Raw genomic sequence first — 18539 nt, 5'->3', positions numbered from 1 at the left:
TGGGAGAGGGTGGCTATCTCCATTTACAACAGCATTGCCAAAAACGTTCCGAGAATAAATAAATGGAAGCCTTGAAGGTTTGGGGCCACCCTTTGAGAGCTCAGCTTGGGCAGCGAAGGAGCGGAGGATGTTTGGGTGCCGTTGTGGAGCGTGACCAGATTGTTCTCCAGCCGGGAACATCGCAATCTGATACTTGGGGGGTAATTTGAAGTTCTGTACAGGCTCAGAAGAGCCATTCTTCAAGAGTTTTTATGATGGTAGGCTGTAATTAACAGTCCGTGGAAGCTGCTGACTCTAAGGGCATTCAGGAGGAAATGTATGGGTTTTGACAGTACTGAAATTAGGATGAATAAAACAAAGCGGAGTCTTGTGCATCTTGGGGCTTGGGGTTCCCTTCCTGCCCCACTGCTTGCACTTGCAGATGAACTGCTGAAGCAAACCAAATGCTCCTTCTGTGCAGGTAGACCCCGAGCGGCTGGTGCCAGGTGTTTTGTGTCACCCAGCAGCTCCTGTTCTTGGCCTTTTTCCCTCATAACTAACACCCAGAGTACAAACACTGTCCAGGAGGCTTAGCTCTTCTCCGTTTGTTTGCTGGAAGTGTCAGGTAGCGTTTCATCCCAACGGACACGAAGCAGCAGCAGATGCAGCCCTGCAGAGACCAGAGGACCTCTTGCCATCCCTGCACACGTGGCCAGCAGAAACATCTGCCGCCTGGACTAAAAGGGAGTTAGTTGTCTCTTGAGTTGTTTGGTGTGATCTTTATTACCCCGGTAGCTGTTGCGTGCTGCGGTGTGGTGAAGAAACGCGTTTTTCACAGCTGCTCTTGGGAGTGGACAGTCGATGCTGATGTATGGATCGAGGTGATTCTTTGGTTTCGTGGCAGATTCTTTGGTTTTGTGGCGTTGTATAAAGCCTGAGAGCTCCCTGGACCTTACAGACTGTTGGTGCCCACGACCATCTCTCCAGACAAGCCTCTCCTAGCTCAGGACCTGCATAGTCTTCTTCAAGGACTTTGTCCATCATGCTCCCTTGCTCTAATAAAAGCTGGCGTCAACACCAGATACCTGCAGCTTCACTGCGTTGTTTGGTCTCACTGCTGCTACTTGGGTTGAGAAAACAGAGGATGATGAGAGGCAGAAGGATGCTTTCAATTTCTGGCTTGTTCTTGTTGAGCAGCAGGTCTGAATATTCTTGCTATAACCTCTAGATAGACATTAAAGAAACATATCGCGATTTATGCCCTCCTCAGAGTTACAGATAGGATCTAAATGGCCTCGTCACGGCACCGTTTAGCTACTAGAGCCAGGATTTAAGTCGTGTTAATGCCAGCTGTTGGGCCAAAAACTCCAGAAGTGCTAGCATAATGTAAATATTTAATGGACTATTGCCATTTAAAAGATTAACAGCTCTCCAGCAACTCTTGAGCTGGGTCGCAGCTCTCTGGTTTCCATCAAGACAATGAATTTTAGTGCTGATCTCCCTGGAAAGCTGATCTAAGCCTCTTAGTCGTACTCTGTAGGGCAGGCTTGGCTCTGTGCAGGTTACATGTGCTTCAATCCCCCATCACAGCCTCGCTCTTAACTAAACATAGGGCAAGCCGAAATGAGGACAATTCACCCAAATTTTACCTTTTTTCCCCCCATGTAAATGTGCTGAAAAGACAAGCAGCACTGAGAACAGCAGGTTGCTGCAGTAGGAATTAGCCCACTGACTCTCGCTGTGATTTCCAGGAGGACGATTCGAAGATAATCCAGGAGATTCAGAAAGAGGGTGAAGAGGAGCAAAGGAAGAAAAATGGAGGTAAGTGGCAGCCTGTACCTGTGCTTTGAGACCAGCCTGAGGATGACAGGAGAGCAGAGCCTTCCCAGCTGTGACATCTTCTGGATTTTCCCTGGATTCTTCCCATGGCCTGGCTGTTTGTGGGCTTCTCCATACGTTGCTGTGCTGCACCAAGCGTCACCCAAATGTTGCTCCAGGAACAGCCATCACCCTGTTCCTGCTGGGAGCTGTTGTAGCTTTAACAAGGTGTTGCCCCCAGGCCCAGCTGGGACCGTGGGGAGACACCGGGCTTGTGTCCAGCTCTCCCTTGGGTGTCGTGGATGCACAGCCCTGTCTCCTCCGCCTGGCAAAGCAGAGCAGCCTGAGCTCTGTGGTGAGGGGTGCGTGGGTATGCAAGGGGCTGAAAAACGAGGTGCTCCCCCTTTGTGGTGCGTTATTGATGGAAGGAGCCAACCTGGGAAGCTGGTGCTGTGCTCTGTGGTGCCTGGAGCATGGAGGGGGTGGGAGTGATGCTGGAGGAAGAACGCTGGGGATGGAGGGTGCTGGTGGCAAGTGTAGGACCTTGGGCCAAGCCTGGTGAGGTTTTGTTTGTGGGATGACTGGTTCTTCTCTGTCCTCCCTCCGCAGAGAACAGCTTCAAACGGATCGGCCCGCCCGCGGAAAAACCCGTGGAGAAAATCCAGAGAATTGAAGTCATCCCCAGACCTGTTCCTCAGAACCTCCACCAGCCCCGAATGCCCCCTTACCCCTTCGTGCACCCCCCCTTCCCACTCCCTCCCGTCCGTCCCATGTACAACAACATCCCCCTCAACATTGGCCCTATCCCTGCCCCTTACGTCCCCCCGTTACCCAACATGAGGGTGAACTATGATTTTCCCCAGATCAATGTCCAGCTGGAGCACAACTTGCCGATGCACTTTGGCCCTCAGCCGCGACACCGGTTCTGACCTGGGTCAACCAGCACTTGCCGTAGAGTCACTGCAGGGCAAAGCCACCCCAGTAACATCACCCCATCCCTTTCCTGCTCCATCCTCTCTCAGTTTAACCAGCCGCAAGGGGAGCTGCTCTGACTCGTGTGTACCTGCCCTGCGCCCCTCTCTAGAGCTTCTCTGAACATCTGCCATTGAACATTTCAACTTGTGCTGCAACAGGGCTTGGTGCTGTGTTTCCAAGGGGTCTCTTTCTGTGTTAATTTTGATTTTGACAAAGCCCGTTCAGGCAGCTGTTGGGAGTGAAAGTGAGACTTTCTGGAGCTCAGGGATACAGCCGTTCCCCGGGGACTTTCCAGAAAATCCTGCCTTCCTGCTGGCCAGAGCAGCTGCCACACGGTCGAGTGAGTTTTGGGGGAAGGGAAGGGAGATTTGGCATCTGGGTAAGACCTTTGGGAAGGAGGTAACAGGAGTCGGCTGCCCCAGCCTTCCGCCTGCGGGGGGCCGTGAGGCTGGGGGTCCCGTGTTCTCCAGCGTCCCTGTCATCTCCCAGCACCTCCCAGCAGGAATAAATTGCTGAAAACCAAGTCAATGTGATGTTTTTAGCATTTCTCGCTCTGCAAGCAGAGTGAGGGGATGCAGCAGCCATCTCGTTGCTGAGATCTCGGTAGGAAGCCCAGAGCTGTGTCTGTCTCAGGGCTTTAGCGAGTAGCAGACAATTTGGGCACCCTGATCTTTGGCTGAACTGAACTTGCCCCCTTTGAATGGCTCAGGATTTTTCCCCCCAGAGGTGGGCGCTTCTCCGTTTCCAAAACGTGGCCTTTGCTTTGCCGTTCTCATCTGGCATCCCAAATCTCCCTCCTGTTTCTCCCAGTGGTTGTCAAACAGCTGGTAGAAGCACCCAGAGCATCATTTGCAGCCTTCATTGCAACAACTGCTCGGGCAAATGCCTGGTTAGGTGTAGGCGGCGGTGCGATGTGTGCTGTGACAGTACAACCAGGAGCTACCCCTGTTGTGCATGTTGGTGACGGTGAGACAGGACCCTTCCCCGCGGAATGCCGCTGTGGTGCTTAACGACTTCTAAAAATGCGTATTTTAGCTTAATTGGCTTCAGAAAAGTGTATGAAAAGACAAACACAAGTGTTGCTGCGATTAGGAAGCGAGGACTTAGGAAAAGCAAAACTTGCCTGTGAGAAGCAGGAGGCGCAGTCGCCGGGCTGCGGGAGCGGCGCTGGCACGAAGCCCTTTGCCCACAGCCCTTGGCTGGCACAGGCTCCCTTTAGAGGAGAAAATGGTTGGAGTGTAAGATAGAAAACCCTCTTGGCAGAAAGGCCGGGCTGCCTCTCAGCAGCCCAGTTGTGCTGTCGCTCCCCGAGCGGTTTGTTCAGGGCTGCGTCCTACTCTGTCCCGCTGGGAACCCACCGGGTTCTCTCTTCTCCTTTGGGTTCTTATCTCTTCGGGTTCTCTCTTCTCCTCCTGTTATTCCCCCTGTATTTGAACATCCAGGTGTCTTTTTGGTTTATTTGGGTTTTTTTTTCAGGTAAAATACTCTGTTGCTGCCAAACCCTTGCAGCTCTCCATATGGGCTCCCGGCACAGCATCCCCTGGGCGTGCGGTGAGCGATGGGTGCGGGATGTCAGTGGGATGCTCCTGGTGGCCTGGGACATCCTCTGGGGACTGTTGTCCCCAGGAGGGGTCTCCCAGAGGGGATTTCCCTGCATTTTGAAGCCGAGTCAGCAATTTATCCCATCTCAGGTGTTGCCTGTGGGTTGAACATACCCTGCGGAGCACTCTGTTCCAGCTCCGTAGTGCCGTGGTTTCTCTAGCATTAATAACCAAGCAGTATTCCCTTGCTGCTGTCGTTTTCTTTAACTTATTTCTGGAAGTAGTCTGGAGACTGCAGGAGCTTTGTGCTTGTTGTTCAGCTGAGCTTTAGCCAAGTTTCAATCCTCCCTTGCACCGAGTGATTCCTGTGGTAGCCAGGAGCAGTGTGTCCCGATGGCTTCGGGAAGGGCTGGTGTTCACAGCGTTAGCAGGTGGTGAGATAAGGGGATAAAGGTCAGGGAAAGACCCTTAGAAAGGGAAACCTGGGCGTTTAACAGCCGAGATGTTGTGGGCTCAAGGGCCGGTTTGGATGAGCCCTCCAGGGTGGTGCTGCTGGTCCCCCAGCCTGTGCAAAGGGGGTCAGGCGGGCGGGCACAGCTCAGCTGCCAAACTGACCCAAACTGCGAGGGACACACGATGTGTCGCACGGTGCCACGTGCCTGGGAGCGCTAGTGCAAAATGACCGTCTGATCCCATCTTTTGGTGCATGTCTAGAGACGTGTGGGTGTGAAGAACTAAACCTCGGCGAAGTGGTGAGAGGGATGGAGAAGTTTCGGCGGGAGGTCGGTGTCCGTATTCCGTCCTGGTTGTGTCTGTTGCCGTGTCGTGGTCCTGGAGGAGCCCAAGAGTGGTAGAGGACCATGGTGCCCCTGTCCCCTGCAGAACCGTGAGGTTATTTGTGTCTGAGAGAAGAGGAATTGATGCTCGGGCAGTGATGGGGACGAGCACCCAGCGGCCCTGAGCGATGGGTGATGGGATCACGCTGCTTCGCCCCCGAGGAAACACCCATTTCACCAAAAATGCCTCTGCAGCCCAAGCACGTGGCTGCTCCTCCCCCTAACCCGAGAGACCCCGAGTTGTGGTTTCCGATAGCTCTTGGGTCTGTGTCGATTTATTTTTGAAAAAAATAACCCAAAATCTACTGCACAACCTCCGGAGCCGTCCGTGACCTGGTCTCTAACTCCTGCATCCCGGTTTCCTCCCACCCCGCTGTCCTTGAAACCATAAAGGTGACGGGGAGGTTGCTGTGCCCAGGCCGATCCCATAACAGGTATTTCTTATGGTTATTTGCAGTGTCCCATTTTACTTGCCTTAAAGATGAGGAGAGAAACTTAGTATTTGCACTTAGCAAAACATATTAAAAGAAACCCTGTAAAGATGTGCATGTTCTGCAACTTTGTATAACAATAGCTGAAAAGAAATAGGTGGTTTATTAAAAAATAATTAAAAAATTTAAAAAAATATTTTTCTTTACCTCCTGGTAGTAAACCGTTCTAATATTCTGTGTGTAAAAAGTTCCTGTATTATATTGTAATTTGAATTTTTGTAAATAAATTTTGTGCACTCTGGCTCTTCACCTCTGTGCTTTCGTTACAGCCGAAGCATCATCCGAGCGCCAGGCAGGACTGTTGTGCCGTGTTGTGCGTGGTTGGAAACGCTGTGAGTTGCGAGGCACAACCGGCTTGACCCTCCTGGAAAAGCTTAATTCATTCCACATGCTCCCGAGTTAAAACTGGACGGGATAGAAAATGGTTTCCAGTCCCTCCTTTAAATGGAAACCAGGATGCTCGTGTTGTTGGAAGGGAAGGCTGGGGGGATCTTCCCCCCCTTCCAGGAGCGATGGCAAATATAAAATCTGGCCGCAAAAGCAAAAGGAAATGGGAGGGATGGGAAGGATGAGAGTGCAGCCCTGGGGAGCCCCTTCCACACATGGTGTCACGGCCGGTTTGCTTGTGCACACACGGATGACACTGGAGGGACCAGGGCAATTGTGTGGCAACCGGAGCTGCTCAGCAGTTCCTGCACAGCTTTAATTTTGCTCTGTTTATCGAAAGGAAAGAGCATCCATCCTTCCTTCCTTTGGCCCTTGCTGCAGTGCTTGAACTTGTGTCTGAGGTTTAGGTCGCGCCTGGCAATGCCCTCCTACTGTCCGCTCAGGTTTAGGTCGCGCCTGGCAATGCCCTCCCACCGTCCCCTCGGGATGTGTGTTTGGGGGGGAGCTGGGCAGCCCCAAACTTTGTTTTTACCACACCAGCTTTAGCTTTTAAAAGCCAAACCGGAGCCCATTCGGATCTGCTGGTGCTGAGCCAGGCTGTGGGAGGTGGAGAGCAGCCAAAGGGCTGGCGGCTCTTGGTGGGGGGATGGAGTTGGCCCCTGGCCCTTCCGTAAGCACGTGCTGCACCCGAATTCACAGCCAAGACTGAGGGGCTGAGAAGAGTTTTGGGGCTGGTTTTGGCTGTCTCAGGAGCGCTGGGTGGTGAGAGCCTGGCCCAGGTTGCCCAGAGAGGTGGTGGATGAACCATCCCTGGAGACATCCCAGGCCAGGTTACGGGGCTCTGAGCACCCTGAGCTGGTGAAGATGTTCCTGCTCATGGCAGGGGGGGCACTGGGGGAGCTGGGAAGGTCCCTTCAACCCAAACTGTTCAATGATTCTAGGGCCTGTGCACAGCTCCCCGATCCTCAAAGCTGCCCCTGGGCTTGGTGGCTGCTCCGAGCATCCTGAGAGGTGACCCAGACCCCAGCTGCTTTGGTTTTAAACCTGCTCAATGGACATGAACCTGTTGGTCGCTGTTCCCTTCCCAGCAGCTCCGTGAGCCCTCTAGAACCAGCTCAATCTTCATGGGAGGCATTTGACCCCCAAAGGCTCCACCACCACAAATGCTCCATGCTCAGGCTCCTGCCTCTCATTAAAAGGCTGTTGCAGCCCCAACAGACCACACACAACCGCTTGTATTGGAATGCAGGTTTTATTTTTTATTCATCTTTCTCCATTTGAAGCTATTTTTTTAAGTTATACAAATGGCACTTACAAAAAAAATAATAATTAAAAAAAAAAAAAAAATGACAAACCCCCAAAAAACCAAACCCAGAACTTAAATTTTCAGAATGAGATGTTTTCAGAGTCACGACACCCGATAAGAGGAGACAGGAGAAATGTTGACCTAATGTCACACGGAAGAAGCCGGAGTGGGAGTCACGGTTCGAACTGCGATGGGGGACGGGGAGGAGGCAACATGGAGGGTTTGTGTGTAGGGGGGTGAAGGCCAGCGGAAGGTGTGTGCCAAGTCACAGGGTCACTCAGGGCTTCATCGAGACACTGGGTCCTTTGAGGGACATCGCGTGGCGCAGCAGCCCCTGGATGTGACGCCGAGCCGAGGTAGAGCCCCAGCCGGGATCCCCTGCGCCGGCCAGGGACCCCGGCCCGGGGTTGTCCCCCTGGCAGGGGACAGGTCACTCGCTCTCCCAGCTGAGAGTTTAGCACCAAGCTCCTCCGGAGGGTTTATCCCTCCTCATGGCTTTAAGGCTGACGAGCCCCTGGCCTTGTGTCCGGCGATAGGGACCGGCCCTGGTTTTGGCACGGCAGCGATGCCGCGAGCACCCTTGGTGTGGGGCTGGGGGGGGGAACCGGCGCTCCCTCCCCAGCAGGGGAAAAGGCTCCTTGGTGTGTTTGCAGGGAGCAAATATCGGCCCCGGGAATGCCCCAAAGGATAAAGTGCCTTTCATCACCCTAACGAACACGTCAGCATCACCCGTTACAAACAGCGTTAAACTCTAATGCAGACCTAGTACAGACAACAGCTGGTAACACAGTGCCATGGAGAGCGTATATAAATAGAGACTAACAAAAATACTGTTTTGGTCTTTTTTTTTTCTTATTTTTTTCCAGTAGGGTTGAGATGGCCCAAGAGCCAAGCCCGGGGGCTTCCTAATTCAGCATTAGGTGTTCAGCGATTTGTATCGCTGCTCCAGTATTTTATGAGAAGAAGAAGAAAAGAAAAGAAAAAAGGTACTGAGCAAATCTCACTGTGCAAAGTTTGCTAAGGAACTTTTCTATTCTGTAAACCAAAATCTGCAGTTTATGCTTCCAGCTACCACCCAGGGGAGGTTCCACCCGGCTCCTGTGGGGACCAAAGGCGCTGGAGGGGGTGGATGGAGCCCCCAGCACGGGGTTCCTCTGTGTCCCCCCCATGCCACCCCCTCCCAGGCGCAGCAGCAGGACCAGCCGGGCTGGACCCACCAGCAGGGTCTGGGATGCTCCTCTAGAACCAGGAGGTGCAGAGGGACACAAGGAGCACAGGGCTCTGTGAGATGAAAGTCTGAGGCTTTCCAGACAGGATCAGCCTAAAAAATCGTTTCCAGTGGCATGGGGGGGTTGGCTTGTTGGCCCTTCCGTGGGGACACGTGCCAGCACACGGCAGCCCCGTTCCTGGGGGTGCTGTGATATGTAAGGTCACCTTTTTTGGCTCAGCTGGGGGTGAATCCTTCCCTGATAGCCCAGAGCAGAGCGAAGATGCAGGGGGGAGCCAGTGCCATCGCTCTGCCCTGGGATGGGATGGGATGGGATGGGATGGGATGGGATGGGATGGGATGGGATGGGATGGGATGGGATGGGATGGGTGCTCCAGGGAACACTGGCAGCACAGACCAAGGTGGCACCGGTGCTTTTATGGCAGCAGTTAGCACAGAGGTGATCTTATTCCCTTTTTTTCAGTCGAGGAGAGGAAAAGAAACTACCTAAGGGGCCAGGATTGGGGGTACGGCAGTTTCCAAGCCCAGCAAACCTAGAGGGAGGTGGTGGGGTGGGGGGATAGAGACAGACCCCTCTACAAAGCTATAGGCCGCCCCATCACTTTTCCAGTTCTTACAGAGATTTATGGGGACCCACCTCCCATATAACGCAGACTCTACGGGGGAGGGAAGGGTGAGCCGGTCTGAAAATCCTGTTACAGAGAGGAGAAAAAACCCGAAAGAAAAAAGGACGAAGGAGGGGAAAGAGAAGTTGGCAACGGGAGGAACGCTAAAGTGCATTAATATTCCCAGAGGGTGGAGGCGTCAATGGCGTCGGCCGATGCCTTGAGGACCCCGGCATGGTCACCCTTCAGGTATTTGCCATTGATTTTGATCGCCACTTTGTTATAGTCGCAGAACTCAAAAAAGAAGTCCACGGGGGTGTCGCTGCTGCTGGTGACGGACGACTCGCTCCCCACCATCCAGTACTTCCCAGTGGCATCTGCGGGCATAGGGAGATGGGGATGAAGTGGCCACCAAGGGGACCCCAATGGCCACCACCCCAAAGCCCGTAACCGTCCCCGGGGACTCACCCTTGATGTTGTAGGCTCCGTCATTGAACTCCAGCTGGAAGACGTCGTAGGACGAGCGGTTGGAGTCCAGGGTGCCCGTCACCTTCCGGCACCCGATGAAGCCGTGCTCGCCGCGCAGGACGATGATGGGCCGGTTGATCAGCTTCATCACGAAATGCTCCGTCTCACCTGTGCCAAAAGAGAGAGGTTTGTGAGAGCGGCCCCGGGGGGCTGCAGAACCCGAACCCCACAGGAGAAGAGTGGGCTGTGCCCCCCACCCATTTCTCACCCACCCTATCTGTCCCATCTCCAAGCACCTGAAACAGTCATTAAGAAAACTTATTGTCTCCATCCCTGAGCATTACTTGGAAGAGGAACCTGGTTTGGGGAATGGGGGGTGGGGTTTTGTCTGTCCCCTGCTGTCCCAGTGTAAGGCACAGGAGTCCCAAAGGGGATCCCTTACCCGCTGTCTCCATGGATGCTGCCAGCTGCCCGTTCTTCTTCGCCGTCACGTACTTGCCGTTGGCGGCTTTCAGGGTGATGCGCTTGTCACACCATTCGATGTCGAAATAGCAGCTCGCGTTCCTGCAGGGCGGAGAGGACGGGTCAGTGGGATGTGACAGATGGGGATGCTGCTGGTGACACCCCGCCGGCTGGGAAAGGGCCACGGCTGGATCAGGGACGCCAATTCCATCTGTTTTTGCAGGATAAGCCACACTGTGGTGGCCATCCCGGTGGGAAGCCCTTGCCTTGCAGGCAGGAGGCAGGCAGGCTGCCAAACGCACTTTTTGGGTTTCCACCCGGCTCTGGGCTCGTGTAGGGTTGAACTGCAGGGTAAAGCCCTTTGACAGCCCCAGACGGCCAGGAAGGATTACATGGCCCGAGGGACTTCCTGAGCATCATGTTCAACAAGCCCCAACCCGGCTCCCTGGGGAATTCCCTGCATTCGCTGGGAAGAGTTTCAGGGTGAGCTCCTAGGCTGGAAAATCCCCCTTGGAGGACCCTGGGAGACACAGAGTGGTTCCCAAGCCCAGGCATGGCCCAGAGCCACGGGGGACAGGGGACTCACTTTGTGGAGGCGGTGGACTGGATGCCCCCGTTGGAGGTCAGGGTCCAGTACTTCCCCGTGTAGGTCCTGAAGGCGCATTTCTTGGTGTCCTTGTTGATCTCCAGCTGGTAGGTCTCCTGGTCACCCTCCTCGTCCTGGTTGGCCGAGAGGTCCATCCCTGCGGGGCAGAGGGAGATGGAGGTGGGGAACACCGGGGGGACCCCAAACAACCTCCAGCAGGTCCTGCTCCCCTGGGTGAGCTTTGCTGACCCCCAAACCCCTCACACGTGGCTTCCCTTACAGCATTTGCAGTCGAAATCTAGATTTTTATTTGGCTACTCAAGCATTAAGGCCATAACTGAGGGTTCAACTGAGCTCAGGCAGGCACGAGCTCCAGCTCAGGACTCTGAGGCTCCACCACGCTTCAGCACCAAAGACCAACACAGATATTTCACATGGAAAAGGGCTGTAGTTCTTTTCCCCAGAGCTGACAGCCGGGTTATTCAATCCATTAGCAGAGGCCGCCGCACCACCTATGAATCCCCAGCTCACGGCATGTTAAGGACCATGGTACCATTTGTCATCCATAAATTGTCACAGCCCATTGAGGTGGTGAGGCTGGCAGGGAAAGGGAGCTCAGGAAAGCCCTGGGACAGCCAAACCCTTCCCTGGCTCCCAAAAACCACCAGCACTAGCCCATCCCATGGCTCTGCCAGCCACGATGACCCATCCCTGCACCAACAGGGTGTCACTGTGGCCACAACCCAGCAGTCGATGGCCATTTCCATCCCGGGCACCAGCCTTGGAGGTGGATGCAGCCAGTTCCAGGGCCACCAGCCACAGTCTTGTGGCCATCACTGGCCCCCCTGGGCCACATGCACATCCACCCACAGGCACTGAGCCCAAGCAAACCTGCTTAGTCAGGACTAGCAGGGCCAAATCCTCTCCAGAGCTCTCCAGCTTGGTGGATTTCTGCCTAAAAATGCTATCAGGGATGCGAGCCACAAGCTGTAGCCTGGAGCCAAAGAAAAGCCGTGCCGAGTTTTGGGGAGGGAGCCGGGGTGCGGTGCTCAGCCGGGACAGGCAGAGATGAGTCCCAGTCCCACCAGTGGGACACGGGTCCATAACCCGTGCCAGCAGCCCGGGAGCACATGGTTCAGAGGAACCAGAGGAGGTTTTCAGCAGACAGCAGCCACGTCCCTGCCCCACTGCATGGGTTCTACAGGCTCGAGTCCAACCATGCCCCTGGTCCTGGAAAGGATGCAAAGCATGCGTGCAACCTTTCTGCCCAAATCTGCCTTCTCCTGGAACCAAGAACCTGCCCGTGGGGCCAGCAACATGTTCAGCCCCTGGCACCCGCGTTGCCTCCCAGTTTCTTGGCTGCTGGGATTTCGAGGGTTTCAGGGACTGCAGCCTCAGAGGCCCTTCTGCACTGAAAAGCCACCAGCAAGTCCAACCAGCTGCACCCAGCGAGCGCTGACCCACCTGGGGAGGGACCATCCACCTCCACACACCAGCTCTGGGTCCTGGAGCGGGAGATATCCTGCAGACACAGCCAGCTGGCAGCTCCCATCGCCCCATCTGCATCTCCAAACAGGAATCCACATCCAGCCCCCCCAGGGAGCAGCCGCCTCTTTGCGTCTCAGTCTCCCACCTTTCCCAAAGGGATCAGGCTTTGAAGGCTTCGCTTTGTTGGCTGTGATCTTACCTCCCACACCTAAACTGTCCTGTTGCTGCCACATCATTGCCTGTTCACAGCATCCTCCAGCACCTTCTGTATCTCTGGATGGACATGCAGCCCCCCCCGAGTTTTGCTCCCCGGGGTATTTGGGGCAGCCTGGGGGGAGCTGCAGGGCCACCAACGCCAGCCCCACCGGCCAAGGTCTCGGCTCGTGTGGTTACCCCACTCTTGCCGCCTCCCAGGGCTGCCGAGGGCTGTGCCAGCGGTTGGAAGAGACATTTGGTTTTGATTTGGTACCCCTGCGGGCAGCACCGCTGTGCGGGCTGAGCGTACAGCTGCCTGCTCAGCGGGGATCTGGGGGGCTCCTGGGGAGGGACTGGGCTGTGGGAGGGGACACTGGGAGATGCAGCCCAGCACCCAGGCTGCTGGCACCCCTGAGCGCCCCCAAACCTGCAAGAGCTGCTGCTGCTGCAGTTTTCAGGGTGGAAAAGCGGGCGGCAGTGCCCCCTCCTCACTGCAAAAGAGCTCCCTGAGCTGCAGCACCAGGACGGGGGGAGCCGGGGGGGATGCTCTGTGCATGGGAGGGGCTGGAGATAGGACAGTGAGTGCCAGGACCCTCCTGACACTGTCCCATGTCCCCCAAAGAACCCCAGGGCAGAGCACAGAGAACCCACCACCAGTCTCCCCACCCCAACACCGAGCAGTTGCCCGCGGCCCTGCCGTTGTGCAGGGGTTTGGCTTTCACAGGGCCAGCGCAGGAGGGTCTCCCACCGCCCCCTCCCCAAAAGCGGGGCTGGGTTGGGTTACACCGACTCAGCAGAAAGGAATGCAGTTACGGCTGGGGCAGGAGGAGGCTTCAAAGGGCTGTAACTGAGCTGGAGCGGGAGGTCTGGGGGGGTCAGAGATGGGCAAGTCGTGTGAAACACTGGAGGCAGCGTGGGCTGAGGGGTGGTAGGACCACGGCGGGTCCAAGAGAGATGTCCCCATGGTGGAGCCCAGCGGTTGTCCCTCCAGCCACCCCCCCAACCACCCCTGCTTTTTGCAGCCCAGGGCTGTGGCAGGGAGCTGGCATGTCCCGCAGCGCCCGACCGAGCCGCTCCCGCTGCAATCACGCTTTAATTACCGCTCTTGGTAAATTTACAGTCTGGAGCCTGCACGACTATGCCTGACCTTGACGAAGCTGCTAATTACAGCTGGAGGCGGGAGAGGAGGGGCGGTGCTTTGGGAGGGGAGAGAGCAGACCTACGCCTGTGCCCCCAAAAATTCCCTGCATGGGATGTTCTCCAGCTTTGTCTGCAATGCGGGTTTACTACAGGGGTCCCAGGGATGATGCAGATGATGCTGGTGGGAGCTGGAGGGCTGAGGCGTGTCCCCCCAGGGCTTTCTAACACCAAGTCCCCCCAAAGCCTTTCCCATCCCTGGAGACATCCCAGGCCAGAGCTCTGACCAACCTGATCTGGGTGAAGATGTCCCTGCTCATGGCATTGCATGGGGGGTTGCATTAGGTGACCTTTGAAGGTCCGTTCCAACCCAAACTATTTGATGATTCTATGATTAGGTTGATGCAGAGGGTGTCCTATGAGCCATCCTGGTGAGACCCAGTGGGACACACTTCATGGAAGAGGCCAAGGGCCTGGAGGACCATGGCCAAGGGGTGGGACAAGCCACCCGGAGCAGCCCCCACGCCCCAGGGGACAGACCCCACCTCAGGAGCTGCCCACAAAAGACCCAGTTTGCTCCCCCTGCGGGAGCGCCAGCAGCACCCTGCAAAGCGCCGAGCCCCCGTGGGTGGCAGCGCAGGATTCTGGGTTCTCGCTCAGCTCTGCTCACACAGGTCGGGTCTGGTCTCCCCGCAGGGCTCTGGCACCTTCACTCCACGCTGCAGCCACACATGTGCCCCAAGACTCATCTCATCCCCTCCTTGCCCTTTGGATGGGCTTATGTTGCAACAGCCTGGAGCAGCCTGGAGCAGCCGGGGACTGTGCGGCTCCTCTGCTGGGGGTGCAGCTCTGCAAGGGGGTGGAGGTGAAACACGGATTTCCTAGAAAACCCACCCCTCCTTCCCTATGGATTTCCTGTGGCTTTGTGTAATTGCCAAGATGCCAACATCCCACTTGGCATCTCCAGATGGAAAACCACAGCCGAGCACACACGTCCCCAGCTGTGTCCCCCGCCCCGGAGCTGCGTCTCCCCCCCTCACTAAGGCACCGAGATCAACCGAGGGGAGAAATTGGCAGCGGTTGTAGCCAACACCGACCCACCCCATGCTGGGGGGCTCCTGGCCCCGGAGCAGAGCTCCCTGCCGACAACCCAGCGCGTCTGGGCATGCTCCCACCATCGTGCTGCTCGCTCACCGCGCCCACCCGGACCCCTCTTCCCAAAATGCCTCTCTCCCGAGCCAGCCCATCCGCTCCCCATGGTGGTGGGGGGCACACCTCTCCGGGCGGGGGGCTGGCGGGGGCCCAGCGGAGCAGGGAGGACTCCAGCACTCTGCCCCTGGGGACCCTCGTGCCCACAAAGGGCCCTTTGTTGCGGCAGCCAGGGCTAGAAAGGAGCCATTGAGCCGGGGGGGAGGCTGCTTTCTGCCCGCAGCACCCCGACGCGGCTCTGCTCAGAGGTGCGATGGGGAGATGGGGGCTCTCATGGAGTCCAGGGCTCCCTGTGGACCACATCCTTCTACAGCTGGAGGTGGGGGAGAGAGGCCAGCGCCAGCTGGTGCAGAGGGAAGGCTGGCATCTCCCCGATACCCACCCCCGGATCGCCAACCTTGCGGTCCCCAGTGCCCTGCATGCAGGGGACGGTGATGCCGGGGCCATCCCAGGGACAGGGATGAGGCTCCAAGCCAGGAGCTGACTCGGCATTCACAGAGCTGGACCAGCTCCAGCTCCCAGCCAGGGGGAAGCCACAAAAGCCCCGTCCCCAGGGCAGGGGGGGAAGAGCCACTGCCATCCTCGCTCCCTCCCTGACTCCCTGCAGGAACAAGCCGCCTTTTCCCAGGAGCCTGCGCTGAGCCGCAGCCGCTCCCTGCCCACATCCCACATCCCGCATCCCCCATCTCCGGCGGCCTCCAGCACATCTGCCAGCAGCGCAGCGCTTATCAGCTCAGCAGGGGGAAAGGGCTGTCTGCAGCCGCTTCCTCCGACGGCTGGTTTTCGGCTGCCTTCTCGGTAACCTTGGGACAAGGCGCTTTTCCCGACGGCAGAAGGGAAGGCGAGTCCCAGAAAGTGGCAGCTCCCATGCTTTCCCTGCTGCCGGGCAGGATAAACCGGGTGGAAACGGCTTCTCTGGCCAAAACGGACCCAAGCGAGGATGTGCAGCCCCAGCGCACCCCTCCCCACTGTGTTTGGCTTGGAAAGGGGCTGGGCACAGCCCAGAGCCCCCTGTTGCTGGGGAGATTTGTGCCCCCCCGCCACCTTCCCACCTCCTCCATCCATTCTCAATCACACAAAGCCGGCGAGTCCGCCAGCAGCCGCACCATGGCGGGGGAGATGTTCGGGATGGGGCAGCGGCAGGGGGGTCCCCCCCCCATCCCGCACGTCTCCCCCCACATCTGGTTTTCCCATCTCCGGTGACAAAGGGCTGCAGCAGCCCTTCCCCCACAGCGCTGCAGCAGCCTCCCACCATCCTCCCGCCATCGCCATCCTCCTCCTCTTCCCCAAACCCCGGCGCCTGGACAAATCATCCCGCACTGCCCATCTTCGCAGGCGTTTTGTTTTGTTTTGTTTTGTTTTTTGTTTTTTAAGGGGTTGCTTTGCGGCGCAGGATTGATTTGCTCTCAGAAAGGAGAAAGGCAGCGAGCCGCCTGCAAGGAGCTGCCCAGGCACAGATGAAGGTTAAACTGCAACCTTGGAATATTATATATACACACATAAAAAATTCCCCGCTGCTTGCTCCTCCAGGCTTTGCTGCAGTGAGACGTGCTCGCACCCATCCCGCGCCCGGCGTGCGCCGGCCTGACTTGGCACGCCGGCGATGTGCCCCGCGGCTCCCACGCCAGGCGGCCACGCACCTCCAGCACCGCCCTGCCCACGGAGCAGGGACCCCCGTCCCCCAGCAAGCACCCCTCAAGCCAGGGGGGCGGGATGCACAGCGGGTGCTCGAAGGCGGGAAGGCAGCCATGTGCCCCGGGAGCTGTGCCGTGCGGCCGCAATGCTTGAGGCTGGTGACACGGTGGCCTCTCCAGCAGGCGGAGGGGACGGGGATGGGCACAGGCGAGGGCCTTTGTGTGGGTGGATGTAGGTCACGGCTCGACGCGGGCATTTTGGCGAAGCCATTTTTGTAACGCTGCCAAGGCCAGGGAAGCGGGTGGCACTCACCCCCCCCAACCCACCCGCCAGGAACTGCAGCTCCATGGCGGGGAGCAGCCCCCCAGAGACCCCCACTGCAGGGCATGTGGCTCAGGGATGCTCGGGGAAGCTCAGGGAAGGGGGAGTTTGGCGAAGGCTTTGTTGGGTGAACAATGAGCTCTGCAGGTAGGAAGGTAAGGGATGGCAGCCCTGCCTCCTTCACCGCAAGGGTAGATCCCATCCACACCCCCAGCCATCTCTGCACCCCAAGGCAGGCCCCTCGCCATTCCTCCCCCGCCCAGGGCACCCTGCAGAGAGGATGCTGCAGGGATGGGGGTGCTGGAGGGATGGGGCCCCCAGGCAGGGGGATGCGGGAGGGGGAAGGGAGAGGGATGTGGGAGGGGTGCGGGGGGGATGATGATGGAGGGACTGGGGGAGGGACCGCGGGCAGCCATGCTGGAGGAGTGCGGGGGGGTGCCCTGGGGAGATGGTGCCTCCCGGGGAGCGGTGTGTGAGAGAAGGGTTTCAAGCAGGGGGGAGAGACCTTAGAGAGGTGATGGCAAAGGGATGCAGGGGGGCTCCTGTGGGGTTGCTGCTGCAGGGAGGCAGGAGATGCTGGAGGGACGTGGCCACCGGCTCCCAGGGGGGCGATTCTGGAGGGATGCGGGGGATATGGAGGAGATGATGCCAGAGGGATGCGGGAAGAAACCCCGGGGCGGCGACACACCAGGGACTTCAGGGCGGCCGAGTTTAGCCCCAGCATCCCCTCCTACCTTGCCGGGTGGAGACATTCCTGTCGTTGCCGGCTCGAAGCACGACCTGCGGGCAGCTCTGTTCGAGGGCAAAGAGCTCGTCCTTGCCCACCTTGGTGCTCTTGCCCGCCTTGAGGGTGCCGCTGGGTCCCGAGGGGGCCAGGTACCGACCCTCCCCGTCGCGAAAGGCCACTTTGCCGCAGCGAAACTCGAGGGTGAAGGCGGTGCCGGGCTCGGCGTCGGGGACCAGGCGGCCGTCGGAGCGCAGCAGGCGGTGGTCGCAGCTCTGCAGGCTGTACCGCTGCTCCACGAACAGCAGGGTGATGAGGGCATCCACGCCCCACGGCACGTCGCGGTCCACGGCCAGTTCGTCGCGGCGAGGTCCCAGGTGAGCGTAGCGCTTGCGGGCCAGGCTGTAGAGGTTGGCCTGGGGATGCATGGCCAGGTGGACGCTCCATTTCTCGGTAGCCGAGACGGAAGGGGCGAAGCAGGAGAGACGGTCCTCGGTGCCGCCGAAGAAGCGGCGATGGGGCTCGGACTGCAGCGACCAGCGCCCGTCGCCGTGAGCCACCACTAAGAAGCGACAGTCGGGACCCGGCTCTTCGCTGTCGCAGCTCACCCGACCGTCCTTGTCGGCTGCCAGGTACCGGCCCAGGTGGCTTTTGAGCAGCACGGCGCTGGAGTCCTCCCCGTCCTGCTCCAGAGTCCAGATCTGCTTCTTCTTCATGCTGGCGGCCGAGGCGTTCACCTTGAAGCCGAAAGCCTCCGCCGTCAGGTACTTGTTGCTGCAGTTGATGAGCCCGAACTGGATCTGCACCGGCTCCGCCGTCCCGTTCGCCGTCATCCTGCCGCTGCCGCCGCCACCGATCGCCGCTGCCGCCGCGCCCGCCCCGACGCCGCCTTTATAGCGCGGCCGCCGCGGTACCGCCCCCCCGCCCGCCGGGGCCACCCCCGCCGCGACCCCCGCCCGTCCCCTCCCCGCCGCCCCCTCCGGCCGCTGCGGCCCTCGCCGCTGCACCCCCGGCCCCCCCCGCATGGCTGCAGAGCCCCGCGGCGCGGCGGGGCCCCTCCGGGGGCAGAAAAGCCCCCGTCAATTGCAAGACACACCCCCGCTCCCCCATTGCGAGACTCCACTGCATTGCAAGACCCTTCCCTGCCT

General features: G+C 58.1%; 2 protein-coding genes across 5 annotated transcripts in view; one reads left to right on the top strand and one right to left on the bottom strand.

Annotated features, from left to right (window-relative positions):
- RNF216 (ring finger protein 216) overlaps positions 1-5881 on the top strand; it is a 78077-nt gene extending 72196 nt beyond the window's left edge. For all 4 annotated transcript variants that reach the window (XM_082064364.1, XM_082064365.1, XM_082064363.1 and 1 more), the window contains 2 exons: positions 1731-1800; positions 2407-5881. In XM_082064364.1, coding sequence (XP_081920490.1) covers positions 1731-1800; positions 2407-2726 — 390 coding nt within the window. In that variant the 3' untranslated portion in view covers positions 2727-5881. The remainder of the gene's footprint in view (positions 1-1730; positions 1801-2406) is intronic.
- Positions 5882-7260: 1379 nt separating this feature from the next.
- On the bottom strand, positions 7261-18245 carry FSCN1 (fascin actin-bundling protein 1). Its single transcript, XM_082064190.1, has 5 exons — positions 17402-18245; positions 10683-10839; positions 10077-10198; positions 9635-9802; positions 7261-9543 (listed from the first exon to the last, which is right to left on the bottom strand). Exons 1-5 carry the CDS (start codon positions 18222-18224, stop codon positions 9341-9343), a joined length of 1473 nt encoding a protein of 490 aa, XP_081920316.1. The 5' UTR covers positions 18225-18245; the 3' UTR covers positions 7261-9340.
- Positions 18246-18539: the final 294 nt, after the last annotated feature.

Source organism: Streptopelia decaocto (assembly GCF_964273445.1).
Source record: "Streptopelia decaocto genome assembly, chromosome: 13".
NCBI classification, from domain to species: domain Eukaryota; kingdom Metazoa; phylum Chordata; class Aves; order Columbiformes; family Columbidae; genus Streptopelia; species Streptopelia decaocto.
This window is presented reverse-complemented; position numbering and strand designations above follow the sequence as displayed.